This window comes from Apteryx rowi, unplaced genomic scaffold, assembly GCF_003343035.1.
Source record: "Apteryx rowi isolate R43461 unplaced genomic scaffold, aptRow1 scaffold_868, whole genome shotgun sequence".
Classification (NCBI taxonomy): domain Eukaryota; kingdom Metazoa; phylum Chordata; class Aves; order Apterygiformes; family Apterygidae; genus Apteryx; species Apteryx rowi.
The window spans coordinates 34,182-59,835 of NW_020451169.1; the positions used below are offsets into that span (position 1 = coordinate 34,182).

General features: G+C 38.5%; 1 protein-coding gene across 1 annotated transcript in view; it reads left to right on the forward strand.

Annotated features, from left to right (window-relative positions):
* LOC112977842 (serine/threonine-protein kinase Nek11-like) overlaps positions 1 to 23,446 on the forward strand; it is a gene marked incomplete at its 5' end in the record, with an annotated part of 56,952 nt that extends 33,506 nt beyond the window's left edge. The window contains 2 exons of the mRNA XM_026090641.1: positions 5,448 to 5,544; positions 23,242 to 23,446. Coding sequence (XP_025946426.1) covers positions 5,448 to 5,544; positions 23,242 to 23,446 — 302 coding nt within the window. The remainder of the gene's footprint in view (positions 1 to 5,447; positions 5,545 to 23,241) is intronic.
* Between the last annotated feature and the right edge of the window lie 2,208 nt (positions 23,447 to 25,654).

Below are 25,654 nucleotides of genomic sequence, written 5' to 3' on the forward strand. Positions count from 1 at the left end.
GATGCAATCCTGTGCAATGTGCTCTAGGTGACCCTGCTTGAGCAGGGGGGTTGGACTAGATGATCTCCAGAGGTCCCTTCCAACCTCAGCRATTCTGTGATTCTGTGATTCTGTGATCTTATGCTTTTGTTCTTTGTGACACATCTTTTCTATTACAGATATCTGTATTACAGATTTCTGTGTTTCATATTTGTGACACATAAATGAACACTTCGCTGAAGTTAAAAAGGGGGAAGGTCATTTAAAATTTAACCTTCATGGGTTAATTGCTAGGCACAGTTGTGAAGAACATTTAAAAGTATACTGGAAGAACTCACGCTATTACACATATTTTCATCTTTCAGCCACCAAAACCCAAGTAATTGAATGCGAGACTCAGTACTTACTCGCTGCCCTTTTTTCCATGATTTTTTTTTAGGAATTATTTGAAGGTTCTCCCATATTCTTTATGAAATTCATAAGGCTAAATGTCCACTTGACTTTAGCTTGTTATAGTTTTCTCATGACACATATATTTATCATGAGTTTAAAGACATAATTGCTCTCAAAGTCTTGTTATGGACAAAAAGGAAACACACCTTCCATGTAAAAAAAAATAATTTTTTATTAGTTTAACTGAAATCTTAGCAGTCTAACTGAGGAATTATTATTAGTCCAGATACAATTATTACAGAAAAAGAAAGAAAAAGAGAATGAATAAATGAATGCTGCTATGTAGAAGTCTCAATAATAATACAGTTAAAATACTCTAAACACGCGTTTCCTACTAACTACGCCTTTTCCTGGTTTTATGCTTGCCCTCCTGCTCCCTCACCACCTGGAGTCGTCGCCAGGAGGAATGTCAATATTGGTGGTTGCTTCTGTCTCTCTCAAGGATCCATCGGGGGTCATTTTCATGTCTTTACTAACGTGCTTTTATACCTTCGCTTTTTTTGTCATTGCCCTGCAAATTCATGTTCCATCCGAATTTACCATACATGGTGCAATTTACATAGGTCAGATACTTGTTCTTTGTTCTCTTTGTTGCCCCTAGAGCCTGTTTTGTCCCTTTCCAGGTGTGCTTTTCTTTAGCTACCACCAGTAAGTTGTTTATATCCGTGGGGTCCCCAGCGCCAGCCTGTGCCCCATCTCTTACCGTCCCATGCCTGTAGTCCTCTACACCTCGGCTGTGTCCCCGCTTCCCAAGGCCCCTGCTATCACACCAGGCCTGTCTTTCTCTACACAGCATCACTGTGTTAGAGTCATGAACATCACTACCTGCTCAGAGTATTTGCTTGTTACTACTATCTATACAAAAACTTCTGCTGTACCACACAAAGATAAGCAAAAATAAAACAAAGTAGCCCTAACCACCTGGTTGTTAGAAGAACTGCTAAATGAAAACAAAGCCCCAGGCAGGTCAAGAAAAGTTGGGACACAGCAAGCCTGACAGCCTCAGTCCTGAGGCCTTGCAAACTCAGTTCAAAGCCAATCAACATCAATATTCAAAGTCAATATTAGAAAGTTGCTTGGTACTAGCAATGGCAACACTGTGTTACTGGGCTACAGAGCTACAACCCTACTATAACTGCTACTTCTGAAAACACCATGAATTTTGTAGAAATAATAGGAGTGAATGCAGAAGTTTGGCCTGGCCAGAATTTACCATGATGTTTTTCATTTTTAAAGATATCATGAAAGAATTATGTACTGTGTCAGGCAGATCTTAGAGAACATCAAAGTAGAATAAAACTAGAACATTTTTTATGCCAGCAAGGGCTGTCATACAGAGGATGCAACAAGTGTACACTGTTTTTCCACAGGTGGCATTTCTTTAGTATAAAAATTCAGTGGTGAGGGCTAAAAGCCTGGGATTCTTTGAAGTGGTTGAGCTTTCTCCCAAAGAGTTCTCATTGAGTGACTGTGAACACCAGCACTTCAGCATGGTGCAACATGCATTTTGGACCGACTATGCAACTCCTTGTGGAACAAATTTGAACTGAGTTAAGATTATCTATGCTGACGCAGTTTGCAAAATTGGGAAGATCTCAGGAAAGAACAGGGAAATGAAAAAAAACCCCTGAAAAACTGGCTTTGCAATTTACTTAATCTGTTTAGCTTAAAGAGGGAGAAGGTTAGAAGCTATTTCACCACTTTTTATGAATATAAACTCAGGACAATATATCTGATTCTAAGGGGCTTTTTAATCTTGTAGAAGAAGGCATAGTAGGATCTCATATGTAGACGTGAAAGCTGACAAAAGAAAGAAGTGGTCTATTATTCAGTGAAGATAATAGCTTCACAATAGACAATAAGTTACCAAGAGATGTAATAGATGACTGTCACAAACTATTGGGCTGTTAGCAGAAATGTTGATAGGAAGTCCTTTGGGACATAATGTATAAGAAGCCTCATGAGCTAAACACAATCATCCTTTTTAAATGTAAATACTTATGTGAATATATGCAAACCAGAGGATTTGTGTTTTTACAGATCCTTTAATCTTTCTCCCCCTTGATAAAGTGTGAAGGATGCAATAATAGCCTCAAAATTGATGTTTTGTGACTTGAGAGGATGAGGATCCTTTGCCGTTTTGCCCTCTCTTGATCTCCAGCGTCTTGGACTAGTCACTGGGAGAGCATTCATCTTTGAAATACACTTAGAAAGTGGCCAATATCTGGTTTTGAAGAATCAGTGATCTCATTATTTTATCTGATTTTTGTTTAATGAATCAAGGGTGATATATTGCCTTAAAAAAATACAAATACTATTTGGCCACTTTTCTAAGTAGCATAGTTACTTGTTCTGTGCTGATGGATGGGTAGATAAACTGCCCAAGGCTGGATGCCAAGTATATTATTAATCAAGTAACTGCTTCTAAGAAACAATGCCTTCTAAGAAAGGTTAGAGATTGCCTCAGTAAAAATTGTTCTATGCTTGTCATAGCGACAGTGTGAAAGACTTGGCAGTTTTCACTGAGAACCCATTTTTTTGTGACTAGCCACACCTTTATAGCATCCTACAATCTATATTCCTTGCAGCTGCTTCATAGTACCCAGAAGATCACGTTTAATGGAGAGGAAGGTATTAGTTTGTGTTTAGAGAATAAGTGTTGCTTGGCCAGTTGCCAATGTGGAGAGAAGGCAAAGGAAGAATTATTTATCCTGGAATCCCAGAAAAACAAGAAGGATTTCTTTAATAATGAAATGTCAGAGGAGGAGGACATAAAATATTGTAGCAATAAATAGATTGAGCCCACTAAGCAGAAAGAATATGCTAAGCTCTTACCACATGATATATCCTGTAATAATAGTAATACTAGAATTTAGCTGAGGCCTGTGGTTAAATGTACTCTCTTAAAAGAATGTAAAGATTAAGTTTTTCCTGAAACCACAAGTGGTCAGGGCATCATTTTTTTATTGCTTTTTAAATCTAACAGTGATATCAAAGCCCAAAGCTGCACATCTAGACACTAATTCTATGCCAATTCAAGGAGGACCTAATAGGTCATGACCATGGCTGTGCACAGCACTTGAAGTTTCCTCAGGGCTTCCTCCGTGGATAGCTGACTACTCTTAACACTGTTAAAGTAATTGAATGTTTACAGAGTCCAAATTAAAATGTATGGATATGTGTGTGTAGTGGTAGAGTAAATAATCAGGCACTTTTTTATTCATCAATGGGTGAAAATTATTGATTGCTGGTAAGAAGTGAGCTTGTCGTTTTCCATCTTTTTAACTACATTAACTATACCTCGATTATATGGTAAAATTTAGGCACCAAATAACTGTTAGCCATTAGGCATAAAGACAAGTTATGAAAGTGTTTTAAAAAGTCAAATGGTTTGTCTGTAGCCAGACAGCAGAGTCAGGAAACCATTTCTTCTGTGGTCTCTCTCCACATCTGCTTTCTACTTCCACTTGCAAAGCTCTCAATCCTGCAAATGCTTGTTATGAGCTATTCATGACAGAAAGCTTTAATGCCAGTATTTCTTGCTTTTATGGTCAGGATCTATAATCACATAAGATATGTGAGCTTGATTCCTGGGAAAGGCATGATTATGCATTCAAGGGAAGCACTGGATACTCTCTGGCAGTGTTTGTACTGCCATGGCAGGATGGTAGGTGCAAGCTCCCTCAGTCTGTATGTGGTCGATGTTAACGCAATCCAAGCTAAAATCCAGCTTGCAGTCCAAGCTGAGTCCAAGCTAAAAACCCCTGCTAGGAGGGGAGAGTGTATTCATTTAGCCTAGGCATAGCACTATGTGTTTGTGTGACCTTTGGCATGTTCATAGCCTGTGCAGCACCTTCTCGTGTCTTCTCAGAGCTTGGGCTCTGTGTGCAACTGCCCCACACGTTTGCCCAAGGTGCAGTTCCACCGTAGTGTATATTCTCCTCGCTTGGGAAGTGAACTCCTAATGCTGAATATTTTGCAAGAGGAAACTAAAATAGCTATTTTGTTAGCCTTAGCACAGTGAAAGCGGAAAGGATCTTTATTTCCAATTTTAAATAAATGGAGTATGCAAAATGGGAGGGAAGAACTGAGTAAGCTGAAGGAGAGTTTTGGCACAGGAGAAAAATGAGCACAAACTGGCCAATGAGTAAATTTTGTCTGGAAATTAGGAGGGCTTTTAGCTACCAGATCGCAGTAAGGCTTTGGAAATTGTTTTCCAATAGGAGCAGTAGGGGCAATAAATAAATAAATTATAAATTTGGACCTGACATTTGATCAGGTTATGAAGGGGCTTGTATGACGTGGTTGCCATATAAAATAGTAGGATATTTGAGTTGCCAACCCTGGCAGTCCTTTATTATTCTGTGGTTCTATGTTTCTGTGGCTGAATACCACAACACTCTGTGAGTATTAGGTTATTAAATATCTCAGTACCCCATAATGTGTGTAAATAGAATATGTGTGTGCCTGTGCCTGTGTGTGTATATGTATATTTTTTATATCTTTTATTTACATATATGTATATAAATATATATATAAGAAATCCCTTCATCTGAAAGGGAAATTGATGTTTTATGTAAAATACTGAAAATTTACAGTATGATCAAGCCAAGGAAGAGACTTGCCTGTTAGAAAAAAGGCTCTTGCTCTTATAAATAAGTGCAAGAACAACAGAGGAAAATAAACATTGTCTAAGAAAATTTCCTTTTTTTTAATATTTATGTGTCTCAGCACTTTCTCATGTGGATTCTTTCTGTTAGATTATTAAATCCAAATTAAGGGCAACTCCTTTCTGAGTGACAAGTAGATTTATATCTTAAAGGCACCACAACTGCGACAACAATTTTCCTTCAATGTCTTCTACAGGGAATTACATTATAATTCATCTTTAATTAATGTGGCATTACCTTGTGAGAAATGGGAATAGTCGTCCTCCTTCTGACTGCCCTTGGCTCTGCAATAGTGCTCAGGAGATGAAGGTGAATAAGGTTATGTGTCTGTGCATTGATTTGTAGGCTCTGGGACCATCACCAGAGTGGCTCCTGAAGTGCCCCAGGGATTCAGAGCTCTCAACAGCACTATGGCTGGGACCAAGCTGAAACGCATGAGGGAGTAAGTAGCGTATTTATGTGTTACCGGTATCATGATAAAGAGGATGGTTTTGAATCACAGCAGAACACAGCAAAACAAACAATGTTGTGTCCTTGCCCCCCAAATTCCCCCAAACTAAAAGGAGTGGATCCTAAGGTATTCATTACAAACTGGATGCCTATTTACCGCAACCGAGGGTGAAGGCTGGCTGTCACTTTTGAATGTTTTCTTGTAATCTGCACAATCACTGTCATCCTTTCTAGGGTCTAGTTTGTCTTCATAGCTGTCTGGGTCATTCTGAATTTCTCTTACTTTGTCATCTCAACACCTACCCCTGAATCAACTGCATATATATTGATGTTCCCATCAAGTTCGCTCCCTTACCCACACTTGGCTGGCACAAGAGGCTAGAAGATTTGTTTCCCATGATGATAGTCTGACTAAACACAAACATTATTGCTGTTGGCTAGGATTTTCAAATAAGACAAAAGAAGTTACCTGTGCAGTTCCCTTTGAAACTCAACATCTAATTGCTTTCAGCGTCATTGAAATCCCAGCTTTATTAATAAAGATTTCACTCTCTTAATACAGCAAAGATACTTCCTTTATAGCATGTTTGCTGGTTAAGATATTTTGAGCTTCTTCCAGTAAGTTGTTAGTAACTTCTTGCCTTCAAAGATTTATTGTACCCTTATTTAGGTACTGATCTGGTACTTATGATGCTATGTATTATCTCTGAACTCAGATCTTCTTTACAGTGTTGCACCATTTCAGCTGATCTTAGATTGTAAGCACTTTTAGAAAAGGTCAGTTTTGTCTTGTGTGAGTGGACAGGGCCAAAGATATGGCAGGTATTTTGGGAACACAAATAGTAAATACAAACAGTTAGTGCTATTAGTTATTTAAGTGAATCCCCTACAGAAAATGAACCCARCCACAACAGCATTGACATTGATCACTTTCTAAAACACTTTGGAGTACAAAACAGACTGTGTATTCAAGAGAAATTCCAATCAGATTTACTTCAGATAGAAGCTGTTCTGTTTTATGATATGTCAAGATGCAGCAGCTCCTAGGATTTCACTTATGGCTTGGCCCATGTTGTGAAACCAGGTCTCCAGTTTGCCAATCTAATTCCTTTCCATTTCATTTTCATGGAAAACACTTTTCAAAATCAAAAAATGCATCATGGCGTGCCAACTGGTTGTAAGGTGAGGTTGTTTAGCCAAAATACTTACTGATYTTACAGCCTTCACATTGCATTCTCGTAGTAATGGGATAAATCTGCACTGAAAACTGTTACACATTTGACTTGTTCCAAGTTACAGTATATATAGGAGTAGATATAGGAGGCCTGGAAAGAGAATACATAACTTTTGGTTCCTTGAGTTCCTTATTCTTGTTACTGAAGATGTTGCTGTGTCTCAACCTTTTGAACTTCATGGTCATTGCCTTTAGGGCTGAGGTATTATTAAACCACTGGCTTCTTTCAGACTCTATTTTTCAGGGCTGTTTGTCAGTTTTCACAATTTGGTGGCTTTGATCTGCTCAGAAACCTTTGAACTTTGTAGAATAGGCACCTAATGGCATGAAAAAGTTGAAATGCCATATGATCCTTTGGAATTGACACATCCCAGAATAGTTCATAAAACAGACATATGTTAATGAACAGCCTGATTACCTGGAATAACTTGCATGTAATGCATTAGACCTCTCAATTCTGGAACATTTTCCTAGTTATTTAACTCCTGAAAGCAAACCAACGGCATCTGGAGGCCAAAAGGCCCACCCAACTGCCATCTTGAGAACATCCAGCAGACCATACCCATGAACCATTTTTAAGTTATATTCATTAAGAGTAAAATAAAGGGGCTTGGGTTTTTTTGTTTGTTTTTGTTTGTTTTTTTGGTAAATAAGTGTACAGATTTATTCTTGTGACTTACAATAACTAGTTAAAGATGTATATCAAAATGTCTACTCAGTTTATAGCCCTTTCTCCTAAATATACTATGGCCTTGCCATTTTCTGAATATGTTAAGGTGAGACTGTGTTAATTTCTTAGAAATGAGAGTGTCAAACAAGCAAGTGAGCATGGTACAGAACCACACATACACGAAGAGATCCCTGCAAATTGCTATACAGGCAAAATGTATGCTTAGAGCACAGTGGGGCAGTTGTCAGTGGGGAGAAGGGAGTACATCTAACTGCAAAATGATGCATGAAGCATCAGCTGTTCTGTTCATCCCTCAACAAACTTCACCTAATGCATCATACCTCATCTGCACAGCAGTGCTGCTTGGACAAGATTAATATAATTTAGACTTGTTCTATTCAGTTTTACTTGGGAAGTCACAGACTTATGATGGGGTCTTCCAGTTGACGACTTCTAATAAAAGAGAGAATGTGTTTTCTTTTGTCTTATAGAAAATGAGTAGCTGGAGTTCTTGTAAGGAAATAGAAAAGAAGAACAGTGGAGACAATATGAAAGTGCAGTGGAATCTGTCTAGGTACCACATCACTATGGAAACAGAAGTATGAAAATTTGTGATTGGTGCTATTATCAGATATTAACAGGGATAATTGTGGTGAGGGAAACTCAAAAATTGCTCAGAAAGTAAGCATTGTGCCTACACATTGCAAATTACATTAATGAAGGAAACTCTCTCATTAGCTCTGATAAAATGGTAGATCTATGTAAAGTGAGCACAGGGTCTAACTGCAGAGAAGGCCTTTTGGTCATTCTTAATTGACACATGTAAATGATGCATGCTTGCAAGCAACTGTAGCAGGACATTCACTTGACAAGATGTCATGTGCTTATTACTTGGAGTCATTAGAGTGTGCTGCCCTGAATGTTTTCTATGACAGTACATAGACGTGCTGTTTATCAGAGTGCCAGTTTAAGTGGCTTCTGCTGCATTCTTGTGCACGGCTGTATACATATATTCATATGAGAGGGTGTCAGGAAGTTGTGCTAAGAGTCTTTACAGGGATGTAGAAGGAAGCCACTGATGTTCTCGAATATGGTAGGTAGGAATCCTTTATCTCCATCTATTTTAAATAAAAATTGCTCAGGGCTTAACTCATAGACAGTCTGATACTGTTTATGATTCAGTCACAAGCTTCGTTCATTATAGTCCCAGAATATTTTCGCAAACATCTGCTTTCCAATCCCCCTTGCATTCCCTGTTCCAGCATTTTGAATCCCTGTCCTCTTTCAGTAATGGTCATGATAAAATCATCTACTCCAGTGACAACAATTTCTAGTTACTTATACTTGGTATCAGTATTCATTATGAAGTTTGTAGCACCAGGGATTTAACTTTATCATTCAAGTGGAGTTCATTCTCTCAGCAAAAATTTCTACTTCAGTGCTAACAATTTCAATACTGGGATCTTCTGCAGTATTGATAAAAAATCTTCGTTTCTTGAACTGGCTCTTGCACAGGTTATCTGAGTTTTGCTTATTATTCTCCCTCCCAGCCTTACGTATTGTGGTGGGAAGTCAGCCAAATATATAAATCACAGTTCTGTGATTCATATTCCTCATGTCAGGTTTTTAGGCTGAGGAATCATGTTAGATGCAGGAAACAGAAGGACTCATGTCTTAGTGTTTTCTGTCCTGGCCCCATCTCATTCCCCTGATCATTTCCATTCCTGGCTATACTGGATGACTCTGCACATGCCACATTCAAAGCAATGAAAGATGTCAGAATCTACAGTAAAAGAGACAGAACCAAAATTTTTAGCCCTCTAGCTGAAAAAATTATTCTGCTTCTTTTCAGACTACTGTATCCTATTATGTGTCCTTCTTTCCAAGTGTAAGACCACCTCAGTTGTCACCCCACAATGAAGTGCCCTGCAGAAGCACACAAGTACCATGAGCCTATGGAAAGTCTTATGATGCCCACTTGACATCTCAAGTCAGTACAGGGGTTCATATTCTAATATGGAAAAGAGAAGGGTGAGAAATAAAGCATGTTTGTGCAGAAATTTGTAGGAAAAAAGTGCCTTATTTGGGTTTTTGTGCAAAAGGATATTGCTATTGCACCTCTCTATATTAAGTAGTATTTGCGTTCCAGGTGTTCCAGTGAGTGAAGATATTATTCCCCTTGAAGCCTCCTCAGAATTGTAGTCAAAATTCTTTTTTCTTGGGGTTTGCTTGTAAAATCAGGATTTGTGTTTTACAGAGTAAGGCTAATGTTAGAATTATCAAATATCTATGGAGCAGAATTTTTGTCTTGTTCTTTCTGTCCTGAAGATATCTAAAGATTTAAAAACATTAGAAAGAAGGAAAAAAATTATTAGTACAGTGTTTGTGCTCCTTTCGTATCCTGGAGGTATCCATGAACACATACAATGAGTCAGTTTAATAGCAGTGAACTTTAATTCAATAAAATGTATACCAGTAAAAGGAAAAGGCTTTTATGCCCCAAATTTTAGGTAAATTAAAATCCTTCAGCACAGCAGTAAGTACCTCTTAGTCAGTCCCTGAAGTCTTATACACAGCAGCATACCATGATCAGGCAAAAGACTTCATCATCACCTGCTGAGTGTAGGTAAAATTATCTTTCAGAAGTCATAGAGAAAAGGCATTTGATGGTATTTTTATTCTGTTCCTGTGAATGCTCATAATGCTATTGGTTTAGATTCATGAGCAGTGTGAATATATGCTTCTTGTGTTTGTGACATTCTCATCAAATGTACCATTTATCTTAAAAATTCAGAAAGAAAGGTCATACTGAAGTGATTGAATGAGCACCGGATAGTCTTAAGTTAAATATTCCTGAAATGCCTAAAGCAGAGGAGAGTTTCTGTACATTTATTTCTGCACATCTTTGAAGTACTGCAGTAAAGAAACTAATTATTTGATTTAGTGCTTTGAGTAGATGTTGGGTGGACTTTCCCTGGAGGTGTGTTCTGTTGGGAAGGAGAAAGGACTTAAGTAGGAAGTGTACTCGCTCTCAAGTATGCCTGAGCTCATTGAAAGTTGCAAGTGAACCATAATTTGTTAGACAGGGATGTACTGATTAAATAGATTTTAATGTGCTACTCTGCCAGCTATGAGTGATGTAGGGATTGAACAGCTGCTACTGAAAGGTATTTGGAGAGAACAGTGTGTTTTACTAGGTTTTTTTTGGTTTGTTCGCATTTGAAATGGTGTTTATATATTGCTCCAGCTTGATGATTTTGGAAAATGGAATTACATATTGAAGTCCCAGGGAGACCTAATCCAAACACTGTCTTGGAATTTTGCACCAATCTGTCACATAGGACACAACTGTGGGCTTCTCTGAAGTGGTCTGCAGTGTGAAGCTTAAATGTAGCCTAAATTAAATCAATATTAGGTCATTTGCTATACTTCAGTATAAAGTTGGCCAGAAATGTTGATGGTTAGTTGCTACATTTTTTGTCACAGTAGAGGTGCCAAGGATAAAGACTCCAGTTCAGCAAAGTTATTTAAATATTCAACAGTATTCAGCTGCCCGGTTTAATCAGGTATTGAACAGAATAGCCATACAGGAGGATATTCACACTAGTTTTAGGAACATTTCCTAGGTGCCTGCTATCTTCTGTGGACTCATCATGTGAAGACATAGGATAGTTGAGAGCATATGTGTGAGGCTCCTATTCTGAATTTCTCTGTGACAGAAATTTTGTTTCTCTCTTGCCAGTGCCTGAGGCAGTAGCCAAAATAAATGTATAAAGTTAGGTTGGGTGTCCACCCATTCAGCTTTTGCCTGTACTTGATCATTCTTGCAGGTCATGGCTTGTTCTTTGAGAAGTTTATACTGCTCCTTTCCATCTTGCTTCTGTGGATGGAAAGGGAATGTCACCTCCCAGTGCCATCATAGCAGCAGTTCTTGTCAAAGTGATGTACTTTGAAATAAATAAAGAGACCAAACTTAGTAGCCAGAGTGAGCATTTCTGTTAGCTAATATACAAAAGGGCATGAGGAAGCTTTGATGTATTTTCTTGGGTGCTCATTCTGGTGCTCATTTTGCACATTCCTTGAGCCTCAGGTCCAGCATCTAAAAGAAAGCATAAGATTTTGTGAATTTACTTAAATATTTAAAGAAAACTCAGCATTTTCAATTTCTTTACTGAGCTGCATGTCAAAGATCCATGAGCCATTTCATTATCCTAAATGTTTGAGGATTTTTTTGTTTAAAGTGGATACTAATGTCATAATTACTTTAATGCTAGACAGTTTTTATCCAGTTTGAAAATTGTATTCCATTAGCAAAACACAAATAATTATGAGCCTAGACTCACTCATTTTAAAATGTCCAGTAGCCCAAAACACTCAAAACATTAAAAGAATTAGACTAATACATCTTTTTGTTTTGCACAAAAAGCGTTTCCCTAGTTTTCCATGCCACGCATACATAATACATTGATTGAGCTATTCAGTTTTCAAGCTTCTTGATTTTGCCAATAGTTTGCAAATGTGAGGATGCTTTCACACAGCACTAATTATATAGTCTGGTTTCAATACAGTACCACTTAAAGTATCATGCCAGGGTTTACTAGATGCAGCATTCTGACCTTGGAAGGTTTACAGACGTACTTGGAAGTAGTATAGGCAGCTCATACACAAATGGCATTCACTAAACCCTAGCCAGGACTACGAACGTCTACTGTTTGCTGTATTTCTTTTGTCTTCATCTGCTTGCTACTCTAATACTATACTTATCTGAAAGAAAAATCAGTCCTTTTCCTTCTTTCCTTCTACAATTTTTTTTCTAAATCATCATAAAGTGATTTCTTTCTTACCTATATGTAAGTCATTGAGGTATAAATCACATATTTCCTATGTGAAAGGTTGTGAGCAATGCAGAGCTGGTATAAGTAAAAAATAGATTATGGGGTAAAATACTGGAGATCCGGGCAACTTGCAAACCATCTGGCATGAAGGAGAGATTAGAGGAGTGGAAATGACGTGTCTCCAGTCATTCCAAAGGAAGCAGCCATGACTTCTGAGGGTGCTGCAGTGCCAGAGGAATGGCTCAGCTGCAGGTCCGTTTCCTTCTGTTATGGATCTCCTTGCTGCAGAGCTTGTTTTCATGAGTCATTTGGCTTCAACATTTAGAGATAGGACCAAGCCAACTGTGCTATATTTACACTGGGAATGTTAACCAGACATGGCCAAAGTGTAGGACAAAAACAGAGGATATTAGTACTTGCTGTTAAGTTTAAGGTAACACATTAGATATGTTTCTCCATTGGCTTGGCTCCTGAGAAGAATGATATTGATCCTGGAAAGAAGTGCTGAGTATTGTAAAAATGCACTTTAGCTTAAAGGCAATTTTTCTGGTTCAGTCATGTTTCTGAGTAGGCTTGGGTTTTATCTCTGTGAATATACTAGCTGGAATGAATTACTTAGATACTGTATTATCATTGTTATATTTATGTAAATGTTAACAGAAATCTTCATTGGTCTTTTATATGCTGTATTTTCAGGCAGTTAAATGTGGTAGTGTTTGACTTTCCAAGAGATTTGAGATAGAGGAATGACCAGGGTCCTATTTTGAAAAGAGTTTAGGTATTAAATGTTTGTTCTCTGGGAGAAAAATAAAAGTACTAGACCTCTATCTGCCTCTTTAAGTGCCTAAATAGTTTTGTAAAGCTTGTCTTGTTTTGATGGAGAGCCAGAGAGAGCTGAATGCATAAATTCTTCTGGGCCTTTTTAAGTATCATAGGTCTACTCTTCATAGTTAATTGCTTTTCTTACTTTCTCAGTAGTATTATGTAACATGGCACTGCCAGAATATGTATTGGACTTAATTCTGTTTTGTGCTACGAACTTTTTCCAGTGCTACAGATGTGGAAAGGGACCTGAAAATAATTGTGGGCTTAATCCATCTACCTTCAGGCTCCTTCCTCTGGAGGTAGATTTGAATTTAGCCCAAATTGTTGCACGGTAACTTTACACACAAAGTTATTTGTGTATATGTCAATATTTTTATGTATATATAGATATACATATGTATATGCATATATACTTATCATAATCGAGCATCTTAAGAGCCACAGCAGGCTTTTTATTTAACTTTTAAAATTTCTTTTCGGTAGGTTTACTTAAAAGTGTTATTATTTTTATGCTAACCTTGTAAGTTTGTTTAGCATAATCACCATTTGTGTGCTGCGTTATTTCCCTCTCTTGCTGTACTGTATGCAAGCCTAGCTGAAAGTTTCATTAGCAAATTACTGCAGGGCTTGCAATGTCCTTACTGTTAATTGTCCAACTCCGTACTGGCTAATTCCATTAATCCCTCCATTGACATGCTTTGACATGTTGACAGCCTTTTGACAGGACTGGCATATTGGTAACTCAGAAATGGGTTATTTTACATCAATATTAACTTTTAATGCAATATAGCAAAAGACTGCTCCCATGGACCAAAAAACTATGTATGTTTAGTATTATAATTGTTTCACTGAAATGCATAAATCTGCATGTCTTTTTCTTTCTTTAACTGGCAAAATTTTAGTTTTATAATTCTCATTTTGGTGTGAGGCCCTAAATCAGGAGAGTCACACAGAAATCGAGGCATATAAAAGAAAATCAGCATTAACCTGAATTACCACACAACTGAATAAAAGATACTGCAGTTATTCTCCTTTCTAACATTTTCTTGTGAGAACTGTGTATAATTATTGATTCTTCAGAGATAACTATTGTATTCTTGCATGCCCAGATTCAAGAAGCAGCTGTATATTGTGCTGCTGTTTAGACACATCTGTGTTTAAAACAAATGCATTAATAAACAAAGTAAATTGGATCAGGGATCTGTTAAATGTGCCTTGAATTTTTGCTTGATCTAGCTCAGTGATGCTGAATGAGTTAGAATGATGATTTTTCTAGAAACACTTTGCATGCCGTGACACTGGTAAAAAACAGGATGTTCTTTAAAATACTTTTACCATGGCTAGGTTATCTCAGAATGTATGTAAAGAGACTCCAACCTGTGGAAATATGTTTCAGATAATCCTGTGTAGACACTAAACTGTATTACTTTTACCAAAAGATCAGTCTACAAGTGTATCAGATAACACCCTTGAAGGACATAAATACTGACTGTAATTTAATAGTAAAATTTCTCACTGGGCTGCTAGATTTAAATAGTCTGTCAATAACTAAGCTTCTTAAGACGATAAAACAAAAAATGATGTTTCAAATCTATATTGAAAAAATAACATACTAACAGGAACAAGTTAAAAGTCAGTCTTTTGTGCTGCAGGTATTATCTAATGTCTATAATACAGTGTTATTATACTACTGCAGTATTACTGCACCTCTGAAACTAGGACAGAATTGCTCTCAAATTTCCAGATCTACCACTGAAATATAATATATGATTTCATCAGCTGATAATCATTTTTCCTTCTTTAATTAACTCCCTTTATTGATATTAATTCTTGAAAAATAAACACTCAATCTGTGCCACATCTAGAGGTCATATTAAAATTACATTTAAAAAGTAGGAATAATACATGTTTGTCAACCAAATATTAGTCCTTATAATCTATTTGCTGTAGAATCTCCTGAAAAAGAGCTCTATATACACAGACTTGCTTTTTCTCTTATTCTTAGTGTCAGCAGTGGGTTTGTTAGTATAGGAAGAGCTTCAGAAGTGCAAAATTGAGGTTTGACTCAACTGATGATAAGTTTTGTCTATTTATYCACAAAGAACAGCAAGTCTGGTGAGGAAAGAGAGGTGGGGAAAATGGAGATTGTTGAAAGAGTTTGAAAAGACTCAAAGAGAACTTGTTTATTCATCATGAGATTTACTTCTATTGCTTCTTGTTTCCCTGAAAGATCAAAACCTTTTCTGTTTCAGGGCAATGTAAGGCACCATGTTTTGTTGTGTTGTGTTTTGTTTTGTGGGAAATGGGCAACACAGAGGGAGGGGAGTACTTTGCTGAAGCTCCTGCTATCTTCCACAAGAGGCCATGGCATCTATTTAGAGCAATGAGGATTTGGCCCGTAGTTACTACCAGTTTCTCTCTGAAGGGAGGTTTTATCCCCAAATGAAGGATTTACAATATTATTCCACTTGCTGACCAGAGAAAAACATTCATATTCATTGTGGATTTAAGTGCTCCACTCTAAATAAAGTGATGGGGCAAGTTACATGGGGTTTTTGCCTTTGGTATTGGACATTAAGCCCAAAGTAAAAAGCCATTGCCTCTTTTCACAAGCTATATCATAGTTTCAGTAGTTAGTACTCAACTAACAGCTTTAAATTCTAATTCATGCTTCTTCCAAGAGCAGATGTCAGCTTCAATTACTATTTTACAAATTCATTTATCTCAGAAAATTAAATGCATGGAGAATATTATTGTTGATATTTCTTCAGCTGTGTGTCTACAGTTTTATATAATAAGATCCTTCTTAGCTCATGGGAAAACATGTTCTGAATATGCTTTAGATTTTGCAGGTCTTTCAAGTAGGACATTAGAGACTTTTGTTTGCAATCAAATTAAGGTACTTTAATTCAGGAATCATGAAGTAATTAAGGATGAACTATGAAAATTATCGTTGTTTCTTCAAGTGAAGAAATCTCCATTCAGCAGTAATGTAATGAAAGTCAAAGTCCACTGAGGCTTGAAGGTGAAGGTAGGGGCTGATCTTAACAATTCAGGTTGTATTTCTCTAGCTTTTATATAATTCTTTCCATCTCCTTTCTGTTTTTTTTTTTTTTTAAATATGCCCTTTTCTTAGACTTTGCTGTACTTTTCACATTCCCAGGATTGAGCAGATGTCAAAACTAGAAAGGTATTTCGCTACCTTTAGAAATAAGTTCCTAAAGAATAAATCATGGACCTTATAATGTGCTTCTCTCAGCAGATCTCAAAGGGTCTTCATAGAGCAACAGAGAAGCTTTGCTGCAAATGAACCCAGAGCGGTTCATTTTAAGTTTCAGAGAAGCTGTAATGACTCATAGTCAGTAATGGCAACATACTGAATGACAGGAAGATAACTTGAGGAAAAATGGACCTTTTGCCTGATAATTGAGACGAACCTGTTCACTGAACCATGAGATGCTGTAGCAGATATTCTAAGATTTTCTGGTTCAGTTAGAAAACAGTTTTTTGTATGAGATCAAAGATATGTAATTTCCTAATGCTTTTTTTAAAGAATCATTTCAGGAGATAAATACAACAATTTTTTTTCACCAAGATTCATGTTACTACTGCTTAGCTGCAAAGTGGCATTGCACTCTTTCTTGTAGAGAAATGCTAGGTTTATAAATGAATGCCTAGAAATAGGGACAAATCTTAGTTGGGTTTATTGGTGAGAATCCTAAGTGATACTGCGGGACTACATGGAGATATACCTGAGTTAGGGAGAACAGAATTTAGCCAAGTGTTTAAATTATTCTTTCTTTAGATGTTGCAAGTTATTCTTATGGCTGTTAATTTTTCAGATGACACTGGAGATTTGGAGTTTCACCTAAGATAGTCTAGAAAGGTATTGCATGCACCTAAGAGAAGAAGTAAAAAGGTATCTTAATGCTTCCTGCTTCCATTTGCTCCTTGGCCCAGAAAAGGACTTCTTTAACCCAAGCTGTGATCTGAAACAGTATCAAAGTTGATTTCAGGAGAAACAATTTTTCAGAAAGTACTTGATGGGAAACTTGAACAATAACTTCACCAAAAAAAGTGACAAGATTATTCATCACTTAGCAATATTAAGTCAACATGGAATGCCTTTCTGGGGGAAGAAAAAAAAAAAAAAAGGCATGCCAGTTGGTTTGGGGGATTTTTTTGAGTTGGCCTGAAATGTATTGGGTGTAGTTCTGTGCCTGTGGTGCGCAGAGGTCAGAGTAGGGAATAGTAGAAACTTCTATCACAGAAACAGAGACGTCCATGCTCATTTAGCCTGGATCCATGCCAGAGCCAGAAGTGGTCACAAGTGCGGCACAGAGGCACCTCCCCATGCTCCTGCTGCATGGGGTTGCTCAGCAGCTGTCTAGACCCTGCCTCAAAGATCCCTACACGTGTTTCTGTGCCCTGTGAGCCCTAATCACGACAGGTTTGCTTCTTATTTACAGTATGTTTGCTGGTGTATTGCAGACTGCCTGGCTGCATCCTGAAGGATAAAACACACTTTAATGCCCACTTGAACGGGTATCCCATGCCCAGAAAGCTTCTTTTTTTACGGCTTATGTTGAGGATGCCTCAAGTAACATTAGTATTTTGAATTTTCTGTGGTTGACTTAGGAGCAGTGTGTTTGTTGTCTGATATGGCAGAGGTGAGATGTTACTGTTGATGTCTGAACCAGAGGCACTTTCATGAAGTTATTCTGGTGTGTTCAGTTGTGACGTGTGTAGAGCAAAGTGCCGGCGCAGCTGCAGAACCTCTCTCTGCTCCCTAGAACAAACCACACAGCACCTCCCAAAAGGCAGTAGTGAAAACTCTGTATTTGTGAGCAAAAAGTGCCGCTTAACTTTGGGGGTGGGTGAGGGAAAGCAGAATGGTTTTAAATGATGGTTGCTATTAGGCCAAATGACATTTGAAAGTGAGAAGCTGAAAACCCCCTTAGCTGCTGCTCTGTGTCAAAGTTATCCTTCAAGGCAGACAATGACAGCTGTTAAGTGATATTAACCCAGCTGCTAACACCCACAGAGGAGTTCAAACTTAAGCATTAATCCTGCTTTGCAGCTTTTGCCAGTGCTGCTTAAAGGTAGGTGTATTGTAATTGATCTCCAGACCAGAAAGGAAATGTTAATAGACAGCTAGTAGCAGTATAGTCAAAATAAAGACCCACAAGCCAATAGCAAATTCTTTGTTCACCTAGGGAGAGATTTACAACTTCCTCAGTCAGCTGAGAACACAAAGCTATTATATTGTCAAATTTTAGTAATTTTGCACTGATGTATAGGAAATCAACTGCAAATCACCAGATATCCTCATAAATTCATTTGGGCCAAGATTCACTAAATGCCTTGGAACTTTTTTAGATGCAGTTAGATACCTTCAGTATAAAACTGCCGTTCTCAAAGTTTCTGTTTAGCTCCCCTCTAATACTGGCAGTGAGTCAAAACGGTAAGTGTCACTGATCTTGCTGGTGTTTGTACTGCTTCTGACATGCTCAGAAGTACCTTACCTTTGATAGAATCAAGTGTAAGTTCCTTCTTCATGCCAAAACCCTATAATTATTCACAAATCAGCTATCTGTCTGCCTGTAAGGCCTTTGGGGTTTGTTCCAGTCAATATTCCCAAGGCATGGATTGTGTGCTGCACAAAAACTGACAGCAAAAGGTATTTTATTTCAAACCACAGCTACCACAGACAACAGTGTTGGGACTGGCAGTACGTACTGCGTAGTCGGTAGGTTGGGGGCCAGAGCCCTCATCCAGGCTATGGAAAGTCCCAACCCTGTTCCCTGCTCTGCTGGGAGCATTGAGGCTGCCCTGGTGCCCCATGCAGACAGAAGGAGTAAGGGAAGGCAGGCTTGCTGCTCAATCTGCTGCACTTTGCTGTGAGAAAGCAAGCAATGTGGGCGCTCGCTTACATGTGGTAACCTGGACTTCAGTCCCTGCTCCAAGGACTGCTTATAATATTTTATATGGGGAAAAAAAACCTTGAATTACTCCTTTGATGCAAACAACATTTGCACAGGTCTCTCATGTTTTCCTTAGTCCTCAGTCTATCTAGAATTACCCTCCCTGCTTGCTCATTCTCTTCTGGGCCAATACATCTAGGATGTTTTTATACAAATCAATATGCAGGTCGAGGAGAGTCCTTTGTCCCCCAGTGCAACTGGTGATGATGGCACTGCCGTGGGAGACATGGGTTTGAATCCTGTTCAGATTTCCAGCTGTAACCAATGACCCTGGGATAAAAGGGGGGAAGTGGTCATGTTGAATTGCTGCAAGTTGCGAGTGGACAGAGGTGCTTCCCCACTTTACTAAAGCCAGATAGATGTCAGATTTAGGATACGCCCCTTTTCATTTCTGATGGGCTGTTGTTTTGGGTGGATGCCTTTCTGGGGCATCTGCCTGTGCGTTGTTCAGGGAGCTTAGGGCTCAACCACAGAGCTGTGAATTTCATTACATCAGCAAGACACCTAAAAATTAGGAATCACAGTGCTCAAATGCCAGTAATGCATTGTGTATCTAATGCCCCTTGTATGTCTAAGCCTTTGTAATACAGTGAAACAAAATCAAGTTCCACCACCACAAGTTGTTTATCACTTACCTGTTTTCAAAAGAATAATTTGAGATATGCTGTTTTAGTATGCTAGTGTATATTATTCTGGATCAGCCCCTTGGATGATAGGCATTGACATAGCTTCTTTGGTTTCAGCACAGTGAAATCAATTTAGGCAATACAGGATGGGGGTCTGGCCTGTGTTTGTTAGAGTAATGAAGTATCCCAGATATCAGATATCCCCCCTGCTTGTGGAATCTGGGCTAGAAAAGAGATGATGGCTCATTTCTGGGGGAAAATAGTGAGTTTGCAGGTGAGTGAGATATAAGATAGCACAAAGAGAGCAAATGCCACATAATCAGAAACTATTGCCAAAGGGAGTGTAAGTAGGGGCTTTGGACTTGTTTTCACAGTGCATTCAGAAGTTAGACTTTTAATATTTAAAAACTTCATATATGCAGGTGTTGCACATGACATGTAAAATAGGACTTTAAACACAAGTGTAGTGCAAACATCCATAATTGTGCCTCTGCAGGGCTTCATATGGATGGAAAAATGTATACTAGCATAGGATCAGGGCCATAAAGTGCAAGTCTTGCTTTCCAGGAAGGGTTTTTTTTTTTTTTTTTTTTGAATCAGTATAATAAAAAAGTCACTCAGTAAAGTCTATTTGACATTTGCTGGCTTAGATCCCACATGTCTCTCCCCATCCCAGGAAGTATATTCTCTGGTAGCAGAATTGCGTTAATCTAACTCTTTGTCCAAATTGAACCTGATGTCTTCTTTCATAAAAGCAGAGGTTATAAATTTTGTCACCTATCCCTTTATTTTCAGCCTATGAACACTTACTGCCTAATTCTATTGTATCAGCTATTATACAATAAGCTAATTTGCATGCTTTGTCAAGCTAAATAGAGAAGATTCAAGTCTACGGGTCGCAGTTATTAGCACAAGCAATACTCCTGAGGCTTGTGTTTACTTTATTTTGCATCTTTAAATAGATAGGACTGCTGACAAATTAAATATACTTGTTGAAGAGGGACAGAGGAGTCAGTAACGGCATTGATGAAGTAGCAGTGACTCCACAATAGCTTCTCATGTATTTATTTTTAACCCTTGGAGAGAAATGCTCCAATATTTCTAATGAAGCTTTGTGAAGAAATTTACATTATTTGCCATAGAAATCCCCATTTAACTTTCTGTGGTTGTCAGTGTCTGAGAATTAATCACTTCCAACAGTTTTGTTTTTCCCCTAAACAGCAACGCTGATGATGATAGAAAAAAAGCCATTTCTCATTACAGGAAGCAGGACTGAATCAGGTCTGGCTCTGTAGAGAATCCAGCTTGGCCCTGTGGCTTCTTATATGGGGTTTCATCCTTCTCTGCTGCAATCTCCTCATCCATCTCTGTGTCAGAAACTAGCAGGAGGATGTAATGCATAGCTGAAGGGTGGCTCAGAAGTGGGCATGACCGATCTGCACAAAAAAGCAGTGACAGCAGATGGGATGTGAGGAGAAGGTATTTCCTCCTGGTGAGATCAGAAGAGTCATCCAGAATATCCCCCAGATAGAAAGCTGTTTAGATGTATTGTCGGTTTGCACAAGCTGTAGGTCCTGCTATACATGATAGGATTTTTCAGGAATCTTTTATATACTTATAAAGCTGTTCTGCATTACTGAGGAAAACATATGATTTCATATTGAAAAAAGTTTAAGAAACAGCAGACTAAAATTCTTCAAAATAATTTTCTAAGAGTGGAAGAATTTAAATAATGTTGAAATTGTAGCAGCTGGAATCTCACTGTAGTGATGTTATTGTTCATCTCTGGTACATCAGGATGACCACAAACAAATATAGCCTGCCCTGTAGCTGTCTCTTTAGGTAAATTATGCTATTCAGGTTGAACTGTTGGCATTGCCTTTGTGTTAGTCATAGAGTAAAGTCATGCTTCTCCCAGGTGGAACTGGGGAGTGCAATGTTGTTGGGGGCAGTGTGCAATATTAACCATTTAATCTGCTTTTCAGGAGTCTTACGTGTGCTCCCACTGAAACCACGTGCAGCGTACTGGTGTGCTAAACCTCAGTGCCAGTGCCAGTAGACTATTCTGGTTCCTTTCTCTATTTCTATACAGCTCTGAATGAGCAGTCCCCACCACAGTCATGCAAACAGAGCATGTTGTGGCTCCCTTCTGCCCTCTGCCCCAGTGGCCACGTATGGGCTGGCATTGGGTTGTRCTAGCCCATGGCTACAAGGGCGGCTCCTGTGCATGCTGGAAGGTGCACTCTGCTCATGGCTAAAGCCACATGCAACATGCTGCGTGCAGAAGTTGAGAGCAGATCAAAGCCCTGTGTGAGAGACAGTATAGACATACCTGTGAGACAACATATGCTGTAAAGGCATGCTAATCCCCATGTTGGTGATAGGCAGCTCACTGCTCTGGTCGTAAATGAGGTGGTTCCCATCCTCRGACAACGCTGTTTTTGAAACTCCTTCTCCCCCAAATTATCTCACTTATTGCTTCAAATTCCCCTAGATGAACATCCTATCAGGACTGTATGGCAGCGCACAGCATATTTATCAGCAGCCTCTGCTGCTTGTTGCCTCTGGGGGGTGTCCAGTCCTGCGGTGGACATTGTATGGATGGGCCCCACTGAGTTCCAGGAGGAAGCGAGAAGAAAATTTGTTCTTTTCTCTGCGTGACAAAGCAGTTTTGTTTAAACACAGAGGTGAACAGAATTCCTTTGACAGACATATGCAGAGCAGGTACATTGAGTTTCTGTTATGCTGAAGGAGAAAATTACTTCAATATTTTCATCAAAATATTGTGAACTCATTGACTCATCACTGAGTTGAATATTTTGTGTTACATGTGGCTTGTGACCCATGAATTTAAATAAGTCTGCCTTAAAAAAAAACAACTGTTCATTACCTTGCAGTTTTCAGTTGGATCTTTTTGTTATAAATCAACATTAAGTTCCTGTGAGTGTATTCTTTATCACTGACATACAGATCTGTCTCCTGATAAAAGGCTAGTGCTGTAGGAAAAGAAAAAAAGTGTCAGTTAGCTCATGCTGATCTTGTAAAACAGTTTCCTTATTATTTGATAGGAGCCAAAACAAAGCAATGGATTCTGAAATGTGTTTGTTCTCATAAAATGCCACTGCTATACTGCTGCCTGGTGTTGTCTGTTGTTTCTGATGAAATCCAGAAGCAGTAATATGCACATGTATACTGGACTTGCTGTAGATATAGCAGTATGTCAAACTCGGTATGAAAAGGAAATTTTGATTGTAACAATGACAATGGCCAAACTTTCTATGACTTCAGTGTGGCCAAGTTTTTACTCCTGGGCTGTTATTATTATATTACAAATACCAGCAGAGAAATTCCATAGGAAATTTTAGTTCCTTGTACAGTCAGACAAATAATGTATATCATTATAATTTTAATTAAAGTTAGCTACAACATTTTACAAAATCAGGGCCAGCTATTCCATGTTTTATATATAATGTGAATTAACTGTTACTTGACCTTTCTGTAACATTTATCTGCAGATCTGCCATTCAGAAGCTGGGAGAGGAAGTATTTGAGAAAGTGTACAGGTATCTCAAGCAAGCAAGACAGCAGAATGCCAGTGAGGATGAGGTCAGGAGGAGCCTGGAGAAAGTGGTCTCTAGAGCAGGTGACTGCTTCGAAGTGGATCAGCTTCTCTACTTTGAGGAACAGCTACAGGCTTCAGAAGCACTCCTTCAGTCATAAAACTTGTGGCAGTGACTTGCAGCACTGAGAATGTAAGTGAAATTGCTGAGCTACCTTCTTCAGGCCAGCAAGCAAATACTTTGCCACTGAGGGTAACAGTAGTACCTAGGCGTGTGAGTAAACGCTGATATTCCCAACTGTGCAGTGAGAGGGGGGTAAATACTGTAAAGGTTACAAGGGCAAGGTTGCAAAATGTTTGCAACAGTGGAGGAGAGATTTCACAGTTATCGGCATCCCTTTTTTACCACCTAGGGCATAAGGGAAGATATTCTTCCAAGTCTTGGTCAGGCTTCAGTGCTGCACTCAGAGAAGTCATCAGTAAAGATGCCTCTGATAGAAATGGTGCAGGATTTGAACCCAGGTGCTGTTGATTTCTGTGGTAACAGTAGCTGGTCCTTATGACATTCAAGCACATACTTTTTGTACTTTGGCAGACTTACCTTGAACATACATATATATGTATGACTACTCAGCCAGAATTGTGTTGTTATTATTGATTGTCAAAGGGCTGCATTTAATCTGTGTGACTTTCAAAGGGACTGTGAAAATACATACATACACATATATTTATGTATGTATAGGCATACATATGTGCGCAGAACTATGTATGTATATGCACAGAGACAGAAACATGTTAGGCCATATCATCGTGTGTATGTGTGTATGTTTAGAGACAGAGATGTAAGGCCTGAACTATAGCTGACTATGGTAACTGGGAATCCTTGTGACTTCTACAGTTTTAGATCAAATTTAGTTGAAATAATAAACTGTTTTTTGGCTTGTGCACAGATACTGTTAATGTTTTATCCCAGTATTTATGCTCACCTGTTGATATGCATCATACTTTTGTGGATTTCAAATATATCTCATGCTCTGATCATATACCTAATATTTTCCTTCTACCTTTTCTTTCTTTTTCTCCTGCATTCTGAACTGCTTCATCCATCTGAGTACAGCACTAAAGCAAAACAAAATGGTACTATCTGTAGAGGATTCTCAAGTGAACTGTAAGCCAAATTCATTTTAGTCATCTAGCCATCTTAATCCTTATGTTTCCTGCTCTTGTGCTACAACTCTGAAAGTACTCAAGTACAGAATTAAATAAATAATTAAAAAATTATGTGAATATCACAAACAATTGCTATTTGATTTGGGGCAAGTTATTTACAGCTAAGGATACAGGACCTGACTGACTGTAAATTAAGCAGTGGTACTGATCCGTCTTTGTGACATGCTTTAAGAGACTCAAAGGGAATGGTAAGTAAAGTCAGCTTAATCTACATCAGCATCAACACAAAGTGCAAAAGGAAAGAACATGCCCAAGAAAGAAAGAAAGGGCATTATGATACTTCCACTTCACAATAATAGGAGAGTCCAGCACGTCTGACTTCAGCTTCTATTAGGAATACAGGGCACAGAAAACCAGAGGCTAAATTCCACTGTGAAGTGTGTTTTTTCTTGCATGTGGTGGTTCAGATCCCACAGGTGGAAAGGCAGCTTTGAGCACAGATTCTCCATCAGGATTCAGTCTCTTTCCTGTTATTTCTTCTTGTACTTGCACTCCCCATCCTTCTCAATGTTGGGTCTGGGTATTTGCTTCCATGTTTTTTACCGATGGCTTAATTTAAGACCATTTAAAAATCGAAGTGGCCAAAGATCAAGATGTAGGAGGAGTGGTTGGATGTTGCAGGGACTAAAAAGTTGGCAAGCCGAGCAATAAGTAGCTTGCATCTGGTGCGAATAATGTCAGAGGGATACAGTCTTGACTACAGCACTTATCTCTGGCTGTGATCCAGAACAATTTATCACAACAACCTCAAAAACCACCTCTGTAGGCAAGCAATCACTTTTCATTAATGAGAAACACCTCATCAGTCTTTTTTCCTGCAGCCTGCAAGAAAAACACGTGCACAGAAATGGGTCAAGCTCTCTGGAGAAGTCAAGTGCTTGGGAAATCATTAAAGGGCAACCTTTGAAGCCTGGAAATCCTGTTTTAGCCATGCAGACTAYCCGCAGGCAAATGGTTGCTCTCTGGTGAGCAGAACTTTTGCTTGTTGCACATGAAAAAGAGATCACAATAGCTTTTATCATAACTTCAATTACTTTCTTCTCTCTGCAGAATGTGACCTCCAAGTCATGTGAGGATCTGGAGATTACTCCAGTATCTGTGTGTTCATATGCTTTAAACTGTGTTTTTTATTTTTCTGT